The 15299-nt window shown below is 36.7% G+C and overlaps 1 protein-coding gene across 1 annotated transcript in view; it reads left to right on the forward strand.

The window, feature by feature from the left end:
- The window catches only part of LOC144440763 (geranylgeranyl transferase type-2 subunit beta-like), a 62251-nt gene that overhangs the window by 39252 nt on the left and 7700 nt on the right, over window positions 1–15299 (forward strand). The window contains exons 4-6 of the mRNA XM_078130142.1: window positions 3776–3973; window positions 11292–11397; window positions 12518–12570. Of these exons, the coding sequence (XP_077986268.1) occupies window positions 3776–3973; window positions 11292–11397; window positions 12518–12570 (357 nt within the window). The remainder of the gene's footprint in view (window positions 1–3775; window positions 3974–11291; window positions 11398–12517; window positions 12571–15299) is intronic.

The following is a 15299-nucleotide window of genomic DNA, read 5'->3' on the forward strand; positions in this document are numbered from 1 at the left end:
TATGTACTGGTATGTAGTCTACGATTGATTTTATGTATTCCTTGAATTAATTTAATGTGTTTTCGATTAATTTTATGTACCGGTCTTAATTTTATGTAGTCTTGAATTAATTTTATTTATTCCTTGAATTAATTTTATGTATTCCTGGAATTATTTTTATGTATGTGCCGAATTATTTTTATTTATGTCCCAAATTGTTTTTTTGTATGTGCTGAATTAATTTTTGTGTATGTCCCGAATTAATTTTGTGTATGTGTCGAATTAATTTTGCCCCTACAATCCTTTGCGCGAGATTTCTTATTCAAAATGGCGGCCCGCAGTGGTGCTCGGCGGGTTGTCATTCGAGAAAGGAATCAAGGAGGATTCTACCAATTTTTGCTCAATCTAAAATCAGTTGTTCGAGTTTTTCTGTCTCCCTTGAATTTAGGATCGACAGACGATCTATATCAAGTTAAGTTTTGAATGTTTGATACCACAGGGACTTTGTCTTTGCTTTTGGATGACTTAGGGGTAGACCATTCGATATTCTGGGGAGGGCTTGGAAGATTGGTGGAGAGTCATTATTTTTTTTCCCCACCTGCTTGCCTGAGAATTATTTTTTTTCCCCTTGCCTATGCTGGCAACTTTTTTTTTCTTTGTTTCTTTGAGATATCTGGATTTTTTTTTTTTTACATCAATGGTGAACACCCACTTTTGTTGCCACAATTTTCTGTTTGGTTTTCACACATGGTAATACCACATGGTAATACAGAGAGTAAAAAGGTGCTGTTCTATCGTACACAGATTATATTTAGAAAACTACATATTTCTTACATGTTTGATTTTCAATGAAATAAACATCATTGACAGTTTTTATGCCATATGGTATGGTGACACACTGAAAATACAAATCTGAAACTTGATTGGTGAGCTCAAACATTCAGATAGACCGGTCAGTTTCTCCAGCTTGTGGGGGGGGGGGTGTCAGTGTTTTTTTCCGTTTGGCTGACAAAAACTCACTGACCCCCATGAATAAAGTTTCATAGCATCTGACAGTAAGCTGTAGAGGGAAGAGCTTTGAGACTGGGATATGTCCACCTCTTGTGTGAGTGTGTGTGAAGGAGGGGGGGGGGGGGTTCAAGTGGGTATCCCCCTAGAAGCCCTGGAGGATTTTTACTTCTAAAGGCAATGTTTAGGCTATTCACAGACACTTTCAGACAATAATTTACAAACTTTACAAGACAGCTCTAACATGTAAAAAGCAACTACGTGAGGTTGAAACATTTTTTAAATAAAGTTCCATAGCACCTTGACAGTAAGAGGTGGAGGAAAGAACTTTGATTTGAGACTGGAACATGTCTACCTCTTACAGGGGGATCTATGGGGGTGTCCCCCTAGAAGCTCTGGAGGTTTTTTACTTCTAAAGGCAATGTTTAGGCTATTCACAGACACTTTCAAACAATAATTTGCAAGCTTTACAAGACAGCTCTAACATGTAAAAAGCAACTACATAAGATGATAAGGTTGAAACTTTTTTGAAATAAAGTTTCATAGCATCTTGACAGTAAGTGGTGGAGGAAAGAACTTTGATTTGAAACTGGAACATGTCTACCTCTTATGGGGAGGGGGGGGTCCTAGAGGATCCCCCCCCCCCCCTCGAAGCTTTTTAAGTTTTTTACCAATTTTGGTGAATCTTATTGTTGGTTTAATGAATGAGTGGCCTCTGGGGTGATGGAGTCCAAGGGTTCCCCCCCCCCCCTGCAGATCTGCAGTTATTTGTTTCTATTTAGGCAATTTTTAGGTTATTCATAGCCTCTGAGATAAATATTGCCAAGCACCAAACAGCTAAAGTAAATATAACTTTTTATAATAAGTTTTCCATGTTATAAATGTGGGCCTGTAACATTGGTATAGGGGCATTGATATTGCATGTATAGTAAAGTTACTGATGTGTTAGAGCACTTTAGGAGGTCATACCTAGTGTACAATAGAAACTTGAATTTGAGTTGTGGTGTCGATACATGTAGTGTTTGAAATAGGAACTATATTCATCCCTTCTGACAAATTCATACTGAAGAGAACAATTTAGATTAAGTTCTTTTATAAACTATCTAATAGTATGAAGATTACAATAACAAAACCTTCAAGTTCACTTTTGCCCCAAAGTGCAAGATAAGTGAAGCACTGATTGTGAAACAGCCAAACACTTACATGGCATGTTCTGTAACTAGTGTGGTAGCTAGGTAATACATGTATTATATGTATAATTTTATGTATAGTTATGTTTGAACCCTTACATGAAGTAATATTTAAACAGTTTATGAAAGAAACAGAGACAAGAAAATATATATATGTACCACAGGCTAACAAAACTGACTGGTCCCTGACAAGTGTTTGAAAATGTTTGTCCTGATTTGACAAGTGTCCTGGTTGGAGAGGTACGAGCAGGTTGAACAGTATACTCGAACCTGTGCATCATTTCCCTGCCAAGACATTTTTTTTCTAGCAGCAGTGGTCCATCTTTTTTTTTCCATCACCCACTCATATCCGGATTTGTTTTTCAAGCAACTCCACTCGGCATCTTTATTTTTCCCCGAAAGCTTCCAAGCCCCCCCCCCCCCCAGGATATCAAATGGTCCACCCCTAAGTAAAAGATTGATGTAAACTTTGCAGTGCTACTTGTATAATATGGGAAGGTAGTCCCATTGGATTATCATCCACATCTGCGGCCCAAAATGAACCACTGTCTTTAATGCCTACGCTACACGATCTACGACCGGTCGTACGACCAGATTTGGGTCGTGGATGTTAGTTATCATATATTGATAGGGCTACAGTAATAAATACCCGGATGTTCGTTTGACCTCGGACACTAAATTTATTCTATCTTCTCCACAACAGGTCGTATGGCCATGGCATGTATTTTCTCACTATCTTTTCTCCACGACCGGTCGTATAAGCGTATGGTCGTGGCATGTATTTTTTTTCACTGTCTTTTTGGCCGGGTATCGTCTGTCGATCCTAAATTCATGGGAGACAGAAAAACTCGAACAACTTATTTTAGATTGAGCAAAAATTGGCAGAATCCTCCTTGATTCCTTTCTCGAATGACAACCCGTGTAACAGCTGAGCACCGTGCACCACTGTGAGCTGCGGGCCGCCATTTTGAATAAGAAATCTCGCGCAAAGGATTGTAGGGGCAAAATTAATTCGACACATACACAAAATTAATTCAGCACATACATAAAATTAATTCAAGACATACAAAAAGTTAATTCACGACATAAATAAAAATAATTTGGCACATACATAAAAATAATTCGGGACATAAATAAAATTAATTCGGGACATAAATAAAAATAATTCGGCACATACATAAAAATAATTAATTCGGGGCATACATAAATTAATTCTAGACTACATGAAATTAATTCAAGGAATACATAAAATTAATTCAAGACTACATAAAATTAAGACCAGTACATAAAATTAATCGAAACACATTTAAATAATTCAAGGAATACATAATATTAATTACAGCAGTAGTTTTATTATTTCTACATAATTGTGACCAGAACGGGCCCCCATACAGTACTGCTTAAGAACGTTGTAGAGGTCTTCAACTGTAAACTGTTGGTCACAAAAAATGGGAATTAAGAAAGACAATGATGGTTGTATTTTATGTTTGTGAAGATTCCTTACATTAGAATTTTGACATGTAGATACCTAGTACCTTTATCCAGAAAGGGTTTCTCATGTAGGACTTAATATGGAAAACATTTTGTGAATTTTCCAGGAATATGCAATGACGGAATTCTTAAGGATGAGTGGAATGTATTGGGGTCTTACTGCAGTAGATTTGATGGGAAAACTTGATCAAATGGACAAAGAGAAAGTGATAGAATTCATCCAACATTGTCAACATGAATGTGGTGGTGTAGGGGCTAGTAAAGGTCATGACCCCCATCTGTTGTACACATTGAGTGCTGTACAGGTGAGTCAGTCTGCAGTTCTAGTAAAGGTCATGACCCCAACTGCTGTACACATTTAGTCAGGTATCTAAAGGTACCGAAAGTGCGTGTCAAACTGCTTGATAAAGTGCTCGATAAAGTGCTCGATTGAACACTTTGCTAAAAACAGCGAAGTGCGCGTATGACGCCTCCAACGTCCAGTCTAAATTCTAGCCTCCATTTTCAGGTGTGCGTCACAGACTTCATACTGGAGATTTAATGGCAGTGACATTTGTAACATTGCATGACAAAGAAATAATGTAAAGGAAAACTGAATTTCTTGGTGTGTGTGTGTAGGTGTGGTTTTTTTTAGCACAACTGAACTGAGGTTCAGTAGTGCTATAGGGATCGCGTGGCGTCTGTCTGTCTGTCTGTGTGTGTGTGTGTGTGTGTGTGTGTGTAAACAACTTAAAGTCAAAAACCGCTGAGCCGATTGCCATGATATTTGGTGGGTCCATTACCTTGGGTGTCTAGTTGGGAAATTGTTCAAATCAAAATGATCGCATAACAGGTGTGTGATTTGGGTCAAAAAATGTGATTTTTGGTCAAAAAATTTTAAACTCAGAAACTACTGGGCAGATTGGTGCAAAATTTGGTGGGAACATTGTTAAGGGGGTTTAAAGTAAGATTTGTTCATGACATGATGATTCCATCAGTGATATGCAAATTAGGGCTAAAAATGTGTCTTTTTGGTTAAAAATCTATAATTCAAAAACTACTGAGCAGATTGGGCTGAAATTTAATGGGAATGCATCTAGGGATGTATGGACAAAGAAATATTAAGCATACAATAATTCCATAAGTGATATGCAAATTAGGTGTAAAAATGTTCATTTTTGGTCAAAAACTTATATCTCAAAAAGTACTTGGTCACCGAGTCTCAAACTTGGTGAGATGTTTCGGAAAGTGTTATTCTGCAGATTTTCTTCAAAACATTTTTAGGAAATTGGCCCCAGTGACCATGACCACGCCCTTACCAACAACCAAATGGCAGTATATTTTGGTCAAATAACAACATCATCTGGTAGGCAAATGAGTAAACATTCAAAAAATGTATACAAATACCCTAGCAACCATGACCACGCCCATAGCAACAGCCAAACGGTTGTGTATTTCACAAAGATAACAACAGGGATTAATACAGCCAGTCCGCAACACCCTCATTTGCATACAATCTATCCTTCAGATCGCGACCATTACACTTTGAATGGCTGTTCATGGGCCTTATTTTTTGGTATTTTCAACTCGCCGTAACTTTCCCTAGAGTCCACCATTTTAGATACTGTAAATGCCTAAACCTCAACTGACATCTCTTCTTTCGTGCCAGTAAAATAAATTTTAGAATTGCATTTAGGAATACCAATTTTCCGACGGATTTGGGACGCATACTTAAGGCCCTGAAATTTCGACCCGTTTTTTCGCTCATAGTTTCCTTAATACGGACCGGAAAGTTTACAAATTTCACAAAAAGGTGGATTTTTATGTGTTTTAGATAACGATGGCAAGAAAATTTAGTAGGATCGTTGTGTAACGTCCGTTCAAGATTTTTCGGTAGAAAGTGACTAATTTGACCTGGAAGTTAAAGCTGACCTCGTTTGACTGGGTGATTTTCCACAGCAAGCAGCAATGTGGGGGTTCTTGCTACTCACTAAAATCACACTTCAGACCCACTATAAAAGTTTGATTTTTTCAGATAAACATGTAACTTGTGATTAATTCAATATTGTCGTACAATTTTGAGTGACAGTGAACCAGAATGAAGACAACTCGCGTAAGCAAGGCATGCCTAGGCATGCGGTTGAAGTTATGCATGACCAGTCTCCGAGACTCTGTGCGTACTGTCAATCAACCAAACTTTGTTTATTGGCCGACAGTTCACATGTAAACGAATGAAAATGTCTTGCCATTTCCAAAATGCAAATATTTGGCAAGTAAAAATAATTACAACTTTAATTTGGCTTCAGACTTTGCATTATGTTTTGCGTATCTTTCCCCGTTTTACATGTAAATCTGAAAAGGTTCTCTCTGGTCATGCCAGTGATCATACCGGGACTGCTTTGAGTACGATCGAGGCATGTTGAGGTATTTTGTTGAGAATTATAAATATTGCGAAATGTCAAGTACAAGGTTTAAATACAATGGAATGATGAAAACAAATTACAAGTAGGGCCAATGTCATCCGCTAGTAAACTAGTTGGAGATACATTCAAGCTGGAATGGTTAGAATTGTATATTCCTTGTAATGTAAGTTTTTACCGTAATATAAGAATATAATTGTGCAAATTCTGACCGATGAAAGTCACATGAAAACGGGGAAATATAGCTAAATCGACACCCACATCCCTGTCATAACATGAAAAGACAAATAAACCTAAAGTCCACACAGGACAGTTTTTATTCAACTTTAAGAAGTTCCTGACTTCCAGTTGGAAAAGGGAATCTAATAATGGAGCTGCAAAAATCGCAGTTGAGTATAGTGCGTTGTAGTCTTGCGTTGAATCTGAAAATAAAGAGAAAAACCATGTTTTCACAGTTCAAAAAGACAAATTTCAAGTGTACTAAACAGAAATGTCACTGTCAATGATCACCGCTCAACAACATGAGTGTGAGTATCTATACTCAAGTGGATTGCATAACTAGCAAGCATGTGACATCGGACGCGATGTGATCGGGTCAAATTTTTAAATACAACTAAAATTTCATGAATTGTGCATATAATTTTGCCCTACATTTGTGATTTTTGAAGTACTAGGTAAAGGTTAGTTGACGAAAAGGGTTGTTCAAAGTCATTTTTGCTAATCTCAGTACGGGAAAGCTTGTTCGCCGATCGCCTCACTCAGGCGTTACATCGCCTCATAGTACACGATGTGTGCTCCCGCCATATTTTCCACTGAAAATGGCATCACCAATGCAAAAAATAATCAAAATCAAGCCTTCGTAACATTGCTAATACGCACCGGAAAGTTTACACACTTCATGGTGAGTATGATGCAGGTCTATATTTTGATTCTATACAGCTCGTTTAAGGTGACATCGTTGTGTAGCACTCATTTCAAGAATTTCGCGAGGCATGTCACGCCGGAGTGAATTTTCATGGCTCTCAAATTCGTTTGGTTTCTTGAAATGTGAAAATCAAAACTAGACAAAAACCCATCAATATATAGTTCGATATACGTACCTTTTAATACAAGCAACCAGATTACTTTGAACGGTCTACAACGAAGCCAATCAACGTCGGAAAATTGGGAAAAATGTGACCCAATTCAAGCACTGTGTAAGGGGCCCAGCGTAACGGACCCATTGTTCAAATTACTTATCTCATTTTAATATGTTAATGAGGGTTCTGCGGGGTGGCTGAATAGACAATTGGATAAACATTCAAAAAATGTATGTAAATTTTCATAGCAACAAGACCACGCCCATAGCAACAGCCAAATGATCACGTATATTGCAAAGATAATATCAGGAATTCATACACAAGTGAACAAAAACATACAAAAATGTATGCAAATATATCTAACAACATGACCACGCCCATAGCAACAGCCAAATGATAGCATATATCGTAAAGATAGCAACATGGTTGGATAGGCAACTGAATAGTCATTCAACAAATGAACACTTCTTGTTAGCATGGACTACCATATGGATAAACATTTTAAAAAACTGTACAGTTGTGCTACATCGCCATTGGCGGTATTTTTAGTGTGTGTCTAAATGCGAGAGCAAAGATTTTTCTTGATCGTTGAACATGAAAATAAAGTCTGGGTGTAAGTTTATATCATGTTCACTATATTTCTATTGAATTTATTCACTTCTTTCAGTATTATCAGATCGTTAATAGATGACAAAGAAATGTTGCTATTGAAAACATAAGTGCGAAAACATATTGGTGTAAACAATTTTAATTTTCAGCCCTTCATTGCTGTTAATATTTTGATAGAAATCTCTAAATAACCCGTTACTACTGTTTTGTAAATTGTATATACTTGGTACTGCCAACTTCTTGACTGAAAACAACGACAAGAAATAATCCATGGCTTCACCAGATCTCAAGTAAACCATCACAACATTACTGTGTACTGAATTTTTTTGCATTCCTAGACTATCACCAACTTCAATATTGTTATGCAATTCCTGTTAACTCAGAAATTATATCCAATGTGGGAAATACTAATAATAGCCATCGGTTATACATGTAGTTTGGGTTCGGTCCAGAGGAAGTGACTTCATAATGCTATAATTAGCGTAGTGTGATGCCGAGGTTCGTGGAGCAGTAATAAACGTCACTTCGTGAACGGGATTGCATATAATTAGCGTAGTGTGATGCCGAGGTTCGTGGAGCAGTAATAAACGTCACTTCGTGAACGGGATTGCATATAATTAGCGTAGTGTGATGCCGAGGTTCGTGGAGCAGTAATAAACATCACTTCGTGAACTGGATTGCATATCTTTAACAAAAGTAAGAAATACAGATGACAACCGTTCGTGAAATAGCGATAGGAAATGGTTTATACAAGAAAAGTTGTGGGAGCTCATAGGTAGGGTTGTGATAAGTGGGAACGAAAATGCATCCCGAAAATAAAGTGCATTGTCAAACATAGCTTTTTAGAATCCAGCATGGCTGCCAAATCCTGTATTAACCATAGAGGATCCGGGGAAAAGGTGTCGGTTTGTTTAAAAACAAACACAATGACCCCCACATTTATTTTGTCATTTCAGAGAGATCAACAAAATAAAACTATACGTTGAAAAAGTATGGAGAAATTTTAAGATTTTTATAGAATAAATGTGTCCTCGGAGGTGCACTCTACCTCATGTAAGTCACCAGAGTTATGACATGATTTTGCACAATATTCTTTTTTTACTACTTCATGGATTAGAATGAAAATAAGCATACAGGTGATTATACTGAAAGATAGATACTTGATAAAGATTTCAGTGATTTTCAAATTTATTTCAAGACGTTACGATTGATATATCTTTCCCGCTCTAAAATAGACATGGTACAAGAAATACTGAGTGGCTAGTCCTTGTTTACAGAGTAGATTGCAGATTCTGAAGTACAGTCCCGACCACAGGCACTTGTTTCCCGAGATATGTATCAGAATGTTTCTATCAGAATACAATACAATGTCGATAATATCGATGATATTGACGTGTTTTAGCCAATTGTATATGAAAGGGGTAAAATAATAACACTTGTTTCTGTGATTGTACAAGTCCACCCATCACGAGATATAGACAAGGTTTGTAATGGAACACACAACCCCTGGAACACAACCATACGTCAACGTGAACTTTCAACCGACCGTTTTACTCGGCAAACATTTAATAAACTTCAGATAAATTGTGTCGTTGTTATAATCGGCCAAAGATATCAACAGATTTCTGACACCGTAGGAGAATTGGAGCAAATAAATTCTTTCTAACTACCTTCCGTGAATGTGTCTGATTGGATATCGCCGATAACAGCACTCTCCATAAACATCGATATCCAATCACGTTCACTTGAAATATGCAAATCGTATATTTTATTGCATTTTATGTGACTTAGTCCAAACACAAATACTTTCTGGCAGACACCAACCAAATTCATGGACACTGATACAGATGTTCGCTCACATACAATTTTAGGGTCTTTTCAACAAATACCCATCTTCCAAATTCACAATAACTTTGAGACAAACGCTCACATACCAAATTCACAAACTTTCAGGCAGATGTTCACTCACAAACCAAATTTATGAACTTTCAAACATTATCATACTTTCATACAGACACTTGCGGACTATAAAATATAAATAATCTATACGCGAAATTTCCGACATGCTCGTCCGGTACAGTGTTCTGGCGAAATTACCTAACAAAATCTCTCCATTTTGATACGAAACTGTGATCAGTCGAACTACAGTGAATGTCGAACAATGTGTGAAACCAAGTTTTGAGGTAAATAGCAAATCTAAAGATTTACTAAAAAAAATTATTGAATACTACATGAAACCTGTGTCTTACTCCATCAGACACTCAATTCCTGAACAAAAACTCTCAGGTTTTGCACTCTATCATGTGCCACACGACCACATACATCAAACTTGTATGGTCAAATGTCATATCAAAAGATGCTGTTGGTAACTGAGGATCTCATTTCTTTTTCACCCTGAAGAAAAACAGCATCATTTCATTTCATTTTCTAAAAATAACATGTACATTTTCGTGAGTTCCAGAGTCTTGAGTGATCTGGCTCTTTGTGGATCTTACTTGCGTCCTCCCCCCATTGCCTTGAAATATTACATGTGTCTAATGTCTAATTGGGATACACGTTCAGACATCGGTTGTATAATGTACTAGTATTTTATTTCATAACTTGACTATAAACATATGGTGAGCTTCCCATTACAGTTGTAATATTGCCTGGAAATTTCACTGAAAACGTTGTGCCACAATCTTGTCATCAACACGAGTCCGGGGGTCCTGCACACTCATAAGGTAATTGAATATGCGGTCTATATTAACACTTCAACAACAATAATAACTTCGGTCACACCCCGCACACTTTGATCATGACTGTACAGTACTTTGGTGAATGTTGAACCCTGAGCTACGGCTGATTCATGTTTGGCTGAAAATATATATTAAATATTTGTTTTTGGAAAAAGATTGGTCTGATCTTGTACCATATACAGGATCTTCCATCCACGTCTTTGGAGGCGCTAATGCGCACTTTGCTGTTTTTAGCAAACTGCTCGATCAAGCACTTTATCGAGCAGTTTGACGCACAGTTTGTCGTTTTTTTGCAAAGTGCTCGATCGAGCACTTCATAGAGCACTTTGACAATTTTTCCACCTTTACATACCTCCTATAATATAGTCCGGACCAAATTTGTAGATGTGAATGCATTTAGAGTGAACTTGGTCCAAAATCTTGGTGCATATACACACATATACATGAGATTGACACCTAGACAATGAACCATGTGTACATTTCTTTCAGTCTTTTGTTTGTTTATTTATGCAGGTAAACTAGTGTCTTCACATAAAATTTTCTCCTAAAAGTTGTACTCTGTACTGACACAATGCCTACTCTGTACTGACACAATGCCTACTCTGTACTGACACAATGCCTACTCTGTACTGACACAATGCCTACTCTGTACTGACACAATACTAATACCTTAGTCAAGCCAAATTGAGTGTGTTTGATCAAAACAAATTTTGAGATTTATGTATGATCATCAAAATGTAGAATATTAAAGGATGATGTAATGGCGTTGATTCTTTTAACTTTACATCTGTATTTCAGATCTTAACATTGTATGACAGACTAGATGCTATCAATGTTGACAAAATTATAGAATTTATAAAAGGTCTACAGCAAGAAGATGGATCATTTTATGGCGACAAATGGGGTAAGATTTTACAACCATATCAGTTGATGATGAAATAATACTCCTACCCAAAATCTTGGTCAATGAGTCTGAAACTTGGTGAGATGTTTCTGAAAGTGTTATTCTGCAGATTTTGTGCAAAACAATTTGACCCAATTGGCCCTAGCAACCATGACCGTGCCCTTAGAATTGTTCACAGCATGATGAGCCCATCATTGATATGCAAATTAGGGCTAAAAATGTGTGTTTTTGGTCAAAAGTCTTTAATTCCAAAACTACTGAGCAGATTGGACTGAACATTGACGGGGATGAATCTAGGGATGTATAGATGAAGAAATATTAAGCATATAATGATCTCATCAGTGATATGGAATTTAGGTGTAAAAATGTTAATTTTGGTCAAAAACTCATATCTCAAAAAGTACTAAGTGAATGAGTTTGAAACTTGGTGAGGTGTTTCTAGAAGTGTTATTCTATATCATTGCTTTTCCTCAAAAATCTTCAACTTTGAAATTACCCAGTAGATTGAGTTTACCTTTGTTGAGAATGTGTAGATTTGTCCTCATTAGCTGACACAGTGAGAACAGTACATTGTTAATTAGCTATAATGTTTGCTTTACTATTTCCTCTGGTGGTATAGTGTGTAGCATGACTAGTTTGGTTTATGACTTGATTATGTAATATGTTGTAAGACAGCTGTTTCATCACTTACCCATATAAACTGAATGTAGCTGGCTTTTACAATATTACAATAAGACAACCAAGAAAGTTAAACCTGTTACATTGGTATGACTTGGTTCCAAATTGATTTTAAAAATATAAAGAAGTACAAAACCGTGTAGACACATCACTTTAAAGTTTGATTAGGATGTTGCTATACTTGTCTTGTACACTTCCAACATAGGATGGCTGGATTATGATGATGGAAATTAGGTATGAAAATTTTGTTTTGGTTGCAACTTTAAATCTTCAAAAAATTATATATCAATCATTGCCCTGAACATGAAGTTGTGCGACAACGCAATGTTTGCGGGTTTTTTTATAAATTAATAGCTAATTTTCATCCATATTGTCTCTTCAAAAAACAGAATAATAGTATAATTAGTAATGTATGTATAATTCTTAATTTGTTTTGTTGTAGGGGAAGTTGATACTAGGTTTTCATTTTGTGCTGTAGCTTGTCTAGCATTACTGGTAAGTAAACTTTACTGTACAATCCTGTAACAGTACTGTAGCTTGTCTAGCATTACTGGTAAGTAAACTTTACTGTACAATCCTGTAACAGTGCTGTAGCTTGCCTAGCATTACTGGTAAGTAACCTTTACTGTACAATCCTGTAACAGTACTGTTACAGTAGCTTGTCTAGCATTACTGGTAAGTAACCTTTACTGTACAATCCTGTAACAGTACTGTTACAGTAGCTTGTCTAGCATTACTGGTAAGTAACCTTTACTGTACAATCCTGTAACAGTACTGTTACAGTAGCTTGTCTAGCATTACTGGTAAGTAACCTTTACTGTACAATCCTGTAACAGTGCTGTAGCTTGCCTAGCATTACTGGTAAGTAACCTTTACTGTACAATCCTGTAACAGTACTGTTACAGTAGCTTGTCTAGCATTACTGGTAAGTAACCTTTACTGTACAATCCTGTAACAGTGCTGTAGCTTGCCTAGCATTACTGGTAAGTAACCTTTACTGTACAATCCTGTAACAGTACTGTTACAGTAGCTTGTCTAGCATTACTGGTAAGTAACCTTTACTGTACAATCCTGTAACAGTGCTGTAGCTTGCCTAGCATTACTGGTAAGTAACCTTTACTGTACAATCCTGTAACAGTACTGTTACAGTAGCTTGCCTAGCATTACTGGTAAGTAACCTTTACTGTACAATCCTGTAACAGTACTGTAGCTTGTCTAGCATTACTGGTAAGTAACCTTTACTGTACAATCCTGTAACAGTTCTGTAGCTTGTCTAGCATTACTGGTAAGTAAAGTTTATGGTATAATCCTGTAACAGTACTGTAGCTTGTCTAGCATTACTGGTAAGTAAAGTTTATGGTATAATCCTGTAACAGTTCTGTAGCTTGTCTAGCATTACTGGTAAGTAAAGTTTATGGTATAATCCTGTAACAGTACTGTAGCTTGTCTAGCATTACTGGTAAGTAAAGTTTATGGTATAATCCTGTAACAGTTCTGTAGCTTGTCTAGCATTACTGGTAAGTAAACTTTACTGTACAATCATGTAACAGTGCTGTAGCTTGTCTAGCATTACTGGTAAGTAAACTTTACTGTACAATCCTGTAACAGTACTGTAGCTTGTCTAGCATTACTGGTAAGTAACCTTTACTGTACAATCCTGTAACAGTACTGTAGCTTGTCTAGCATTACTGGTAAGTAACCTTTACTGTACAATCCTGTAACAGTACTGTAGCTTGTCCAGCATTACTGGTAAGTAAACTTTACTGTACAATCCTGTAACAGTACTGTAGCTTGTCTAGCATTACTGGTAAGTAACCTTTACTGTACAATCCTGTAACAGTACTGTAGCTTGTCTAGCATTACTGGTAAGTAAACTTTACTGTACAATCCTGTAACAGTACTGTAGCTTGTCTAGCATTACTGGTAAGTAACCTTTACTGTACAATCCTGTAACAGTACTGTAGCTTGTCTAGCATTACTGGTAAGTAACCTTTACTGTACAATCCTGTAACAGTACTGTAGCTTGTCTAGCATTACTGGTAAGTAAACTTTACTGTACAATCCTGTAACAGTACTGTAGCTTGTCTAGCATTACTGGTAAGTAAACTTTACTGTACAATCATGTAACAGTACTGTAGCTTGCCTAGCATTACTGGTAAGTAAACTTTACTGTACAATCATGTAACAGTACTGTAGCTTGTCTAGCATTACTGGTAAGTAACATTTACTGTACACTCCTGTAACAGTGCTGTAGCTTGTCTAGCATTACTGGTAAGTAAACTTTACTGTACAATCATGTAACAGTACTGTAGCTTGTCTAGCATTACTGGTAAGTAAACTTTACTGTACACTCCTGTAACAGTACTGTAGCTTGCCTAGCATTACTGGTAAGTAAACTTTACTGTACACTCCTGTAACAGTACTGTAGCTTGTCTAGCATTACTGGTAAGTAAACTTTACTGTACACTCCTGTAACAGTGCTGTAGCTTGTCTAGCATTACTGGTAAGTAAACTTTACTGTACAATCATGTAACAGTACTGTAGCTTGTCTAGCATTACTGGTAAGTAAACTTTACTGTACACTCCTGTAACAGTACTGTAGCTTGCCTAGCATTACTGGTAAGTAAACTTTACTGTACAATCATGTCACAGTACTGTAGCTTGCCTAGCATTACTGGTAAGTAAACTTTACTGTACAATCCTGTAACAGTACTGTAGCTTGTCTAGCATTACTGGTAAGTAACCTTTACTGTACACTCCTGTAACAGTACTGTAGCTTGTCTAGCATTACTGGTAAGTAAAGTTTATGGTATAATCCTCCAGCTGTACTTCGTTTCACTGGCAGTATGAAAAATCAGAACCCATGTCAAAGTATAACTTACTAACATTCACTGATTCAGTTATATGGATATATACAAACATGTCTTTATTTTATTTTATTCTTTCACATGTATCAGAGGAAAATAAATCCTATACAAAGTGAAGTGGTTAAAATCCTTTCATTGCTCATTCATGGTTTAGAAACTGGACATACTAGATAAGAATTTCCCCGTGCTTGGTGATGGAAACAATTGCATCAACGTACTAGGCTTCTGCCATGTGATTACTAATTAATGAGATGACGTCAATGTACTAGGCTTCTGCCATGTGATTACTAATTAATGAGATGACGTCAATGTACTAGGCTTCTGCCATGTGATTACTAATTAATGAGATGACGTCAA

This window comes from Glandiceps talaboti, chromosome 10, assembly GCF_964340395.1.
Source record: "Glandiceps talaboti chromosome 10, keGlaTala1.1, whole genome shotgun sequence".
Classification (NCBI taxonomy): Eukaryota; Metazoa; Hemichordata; class Enteropneusta; family Spengelidae; genus Glandiceps; species Glandiceps talaboti.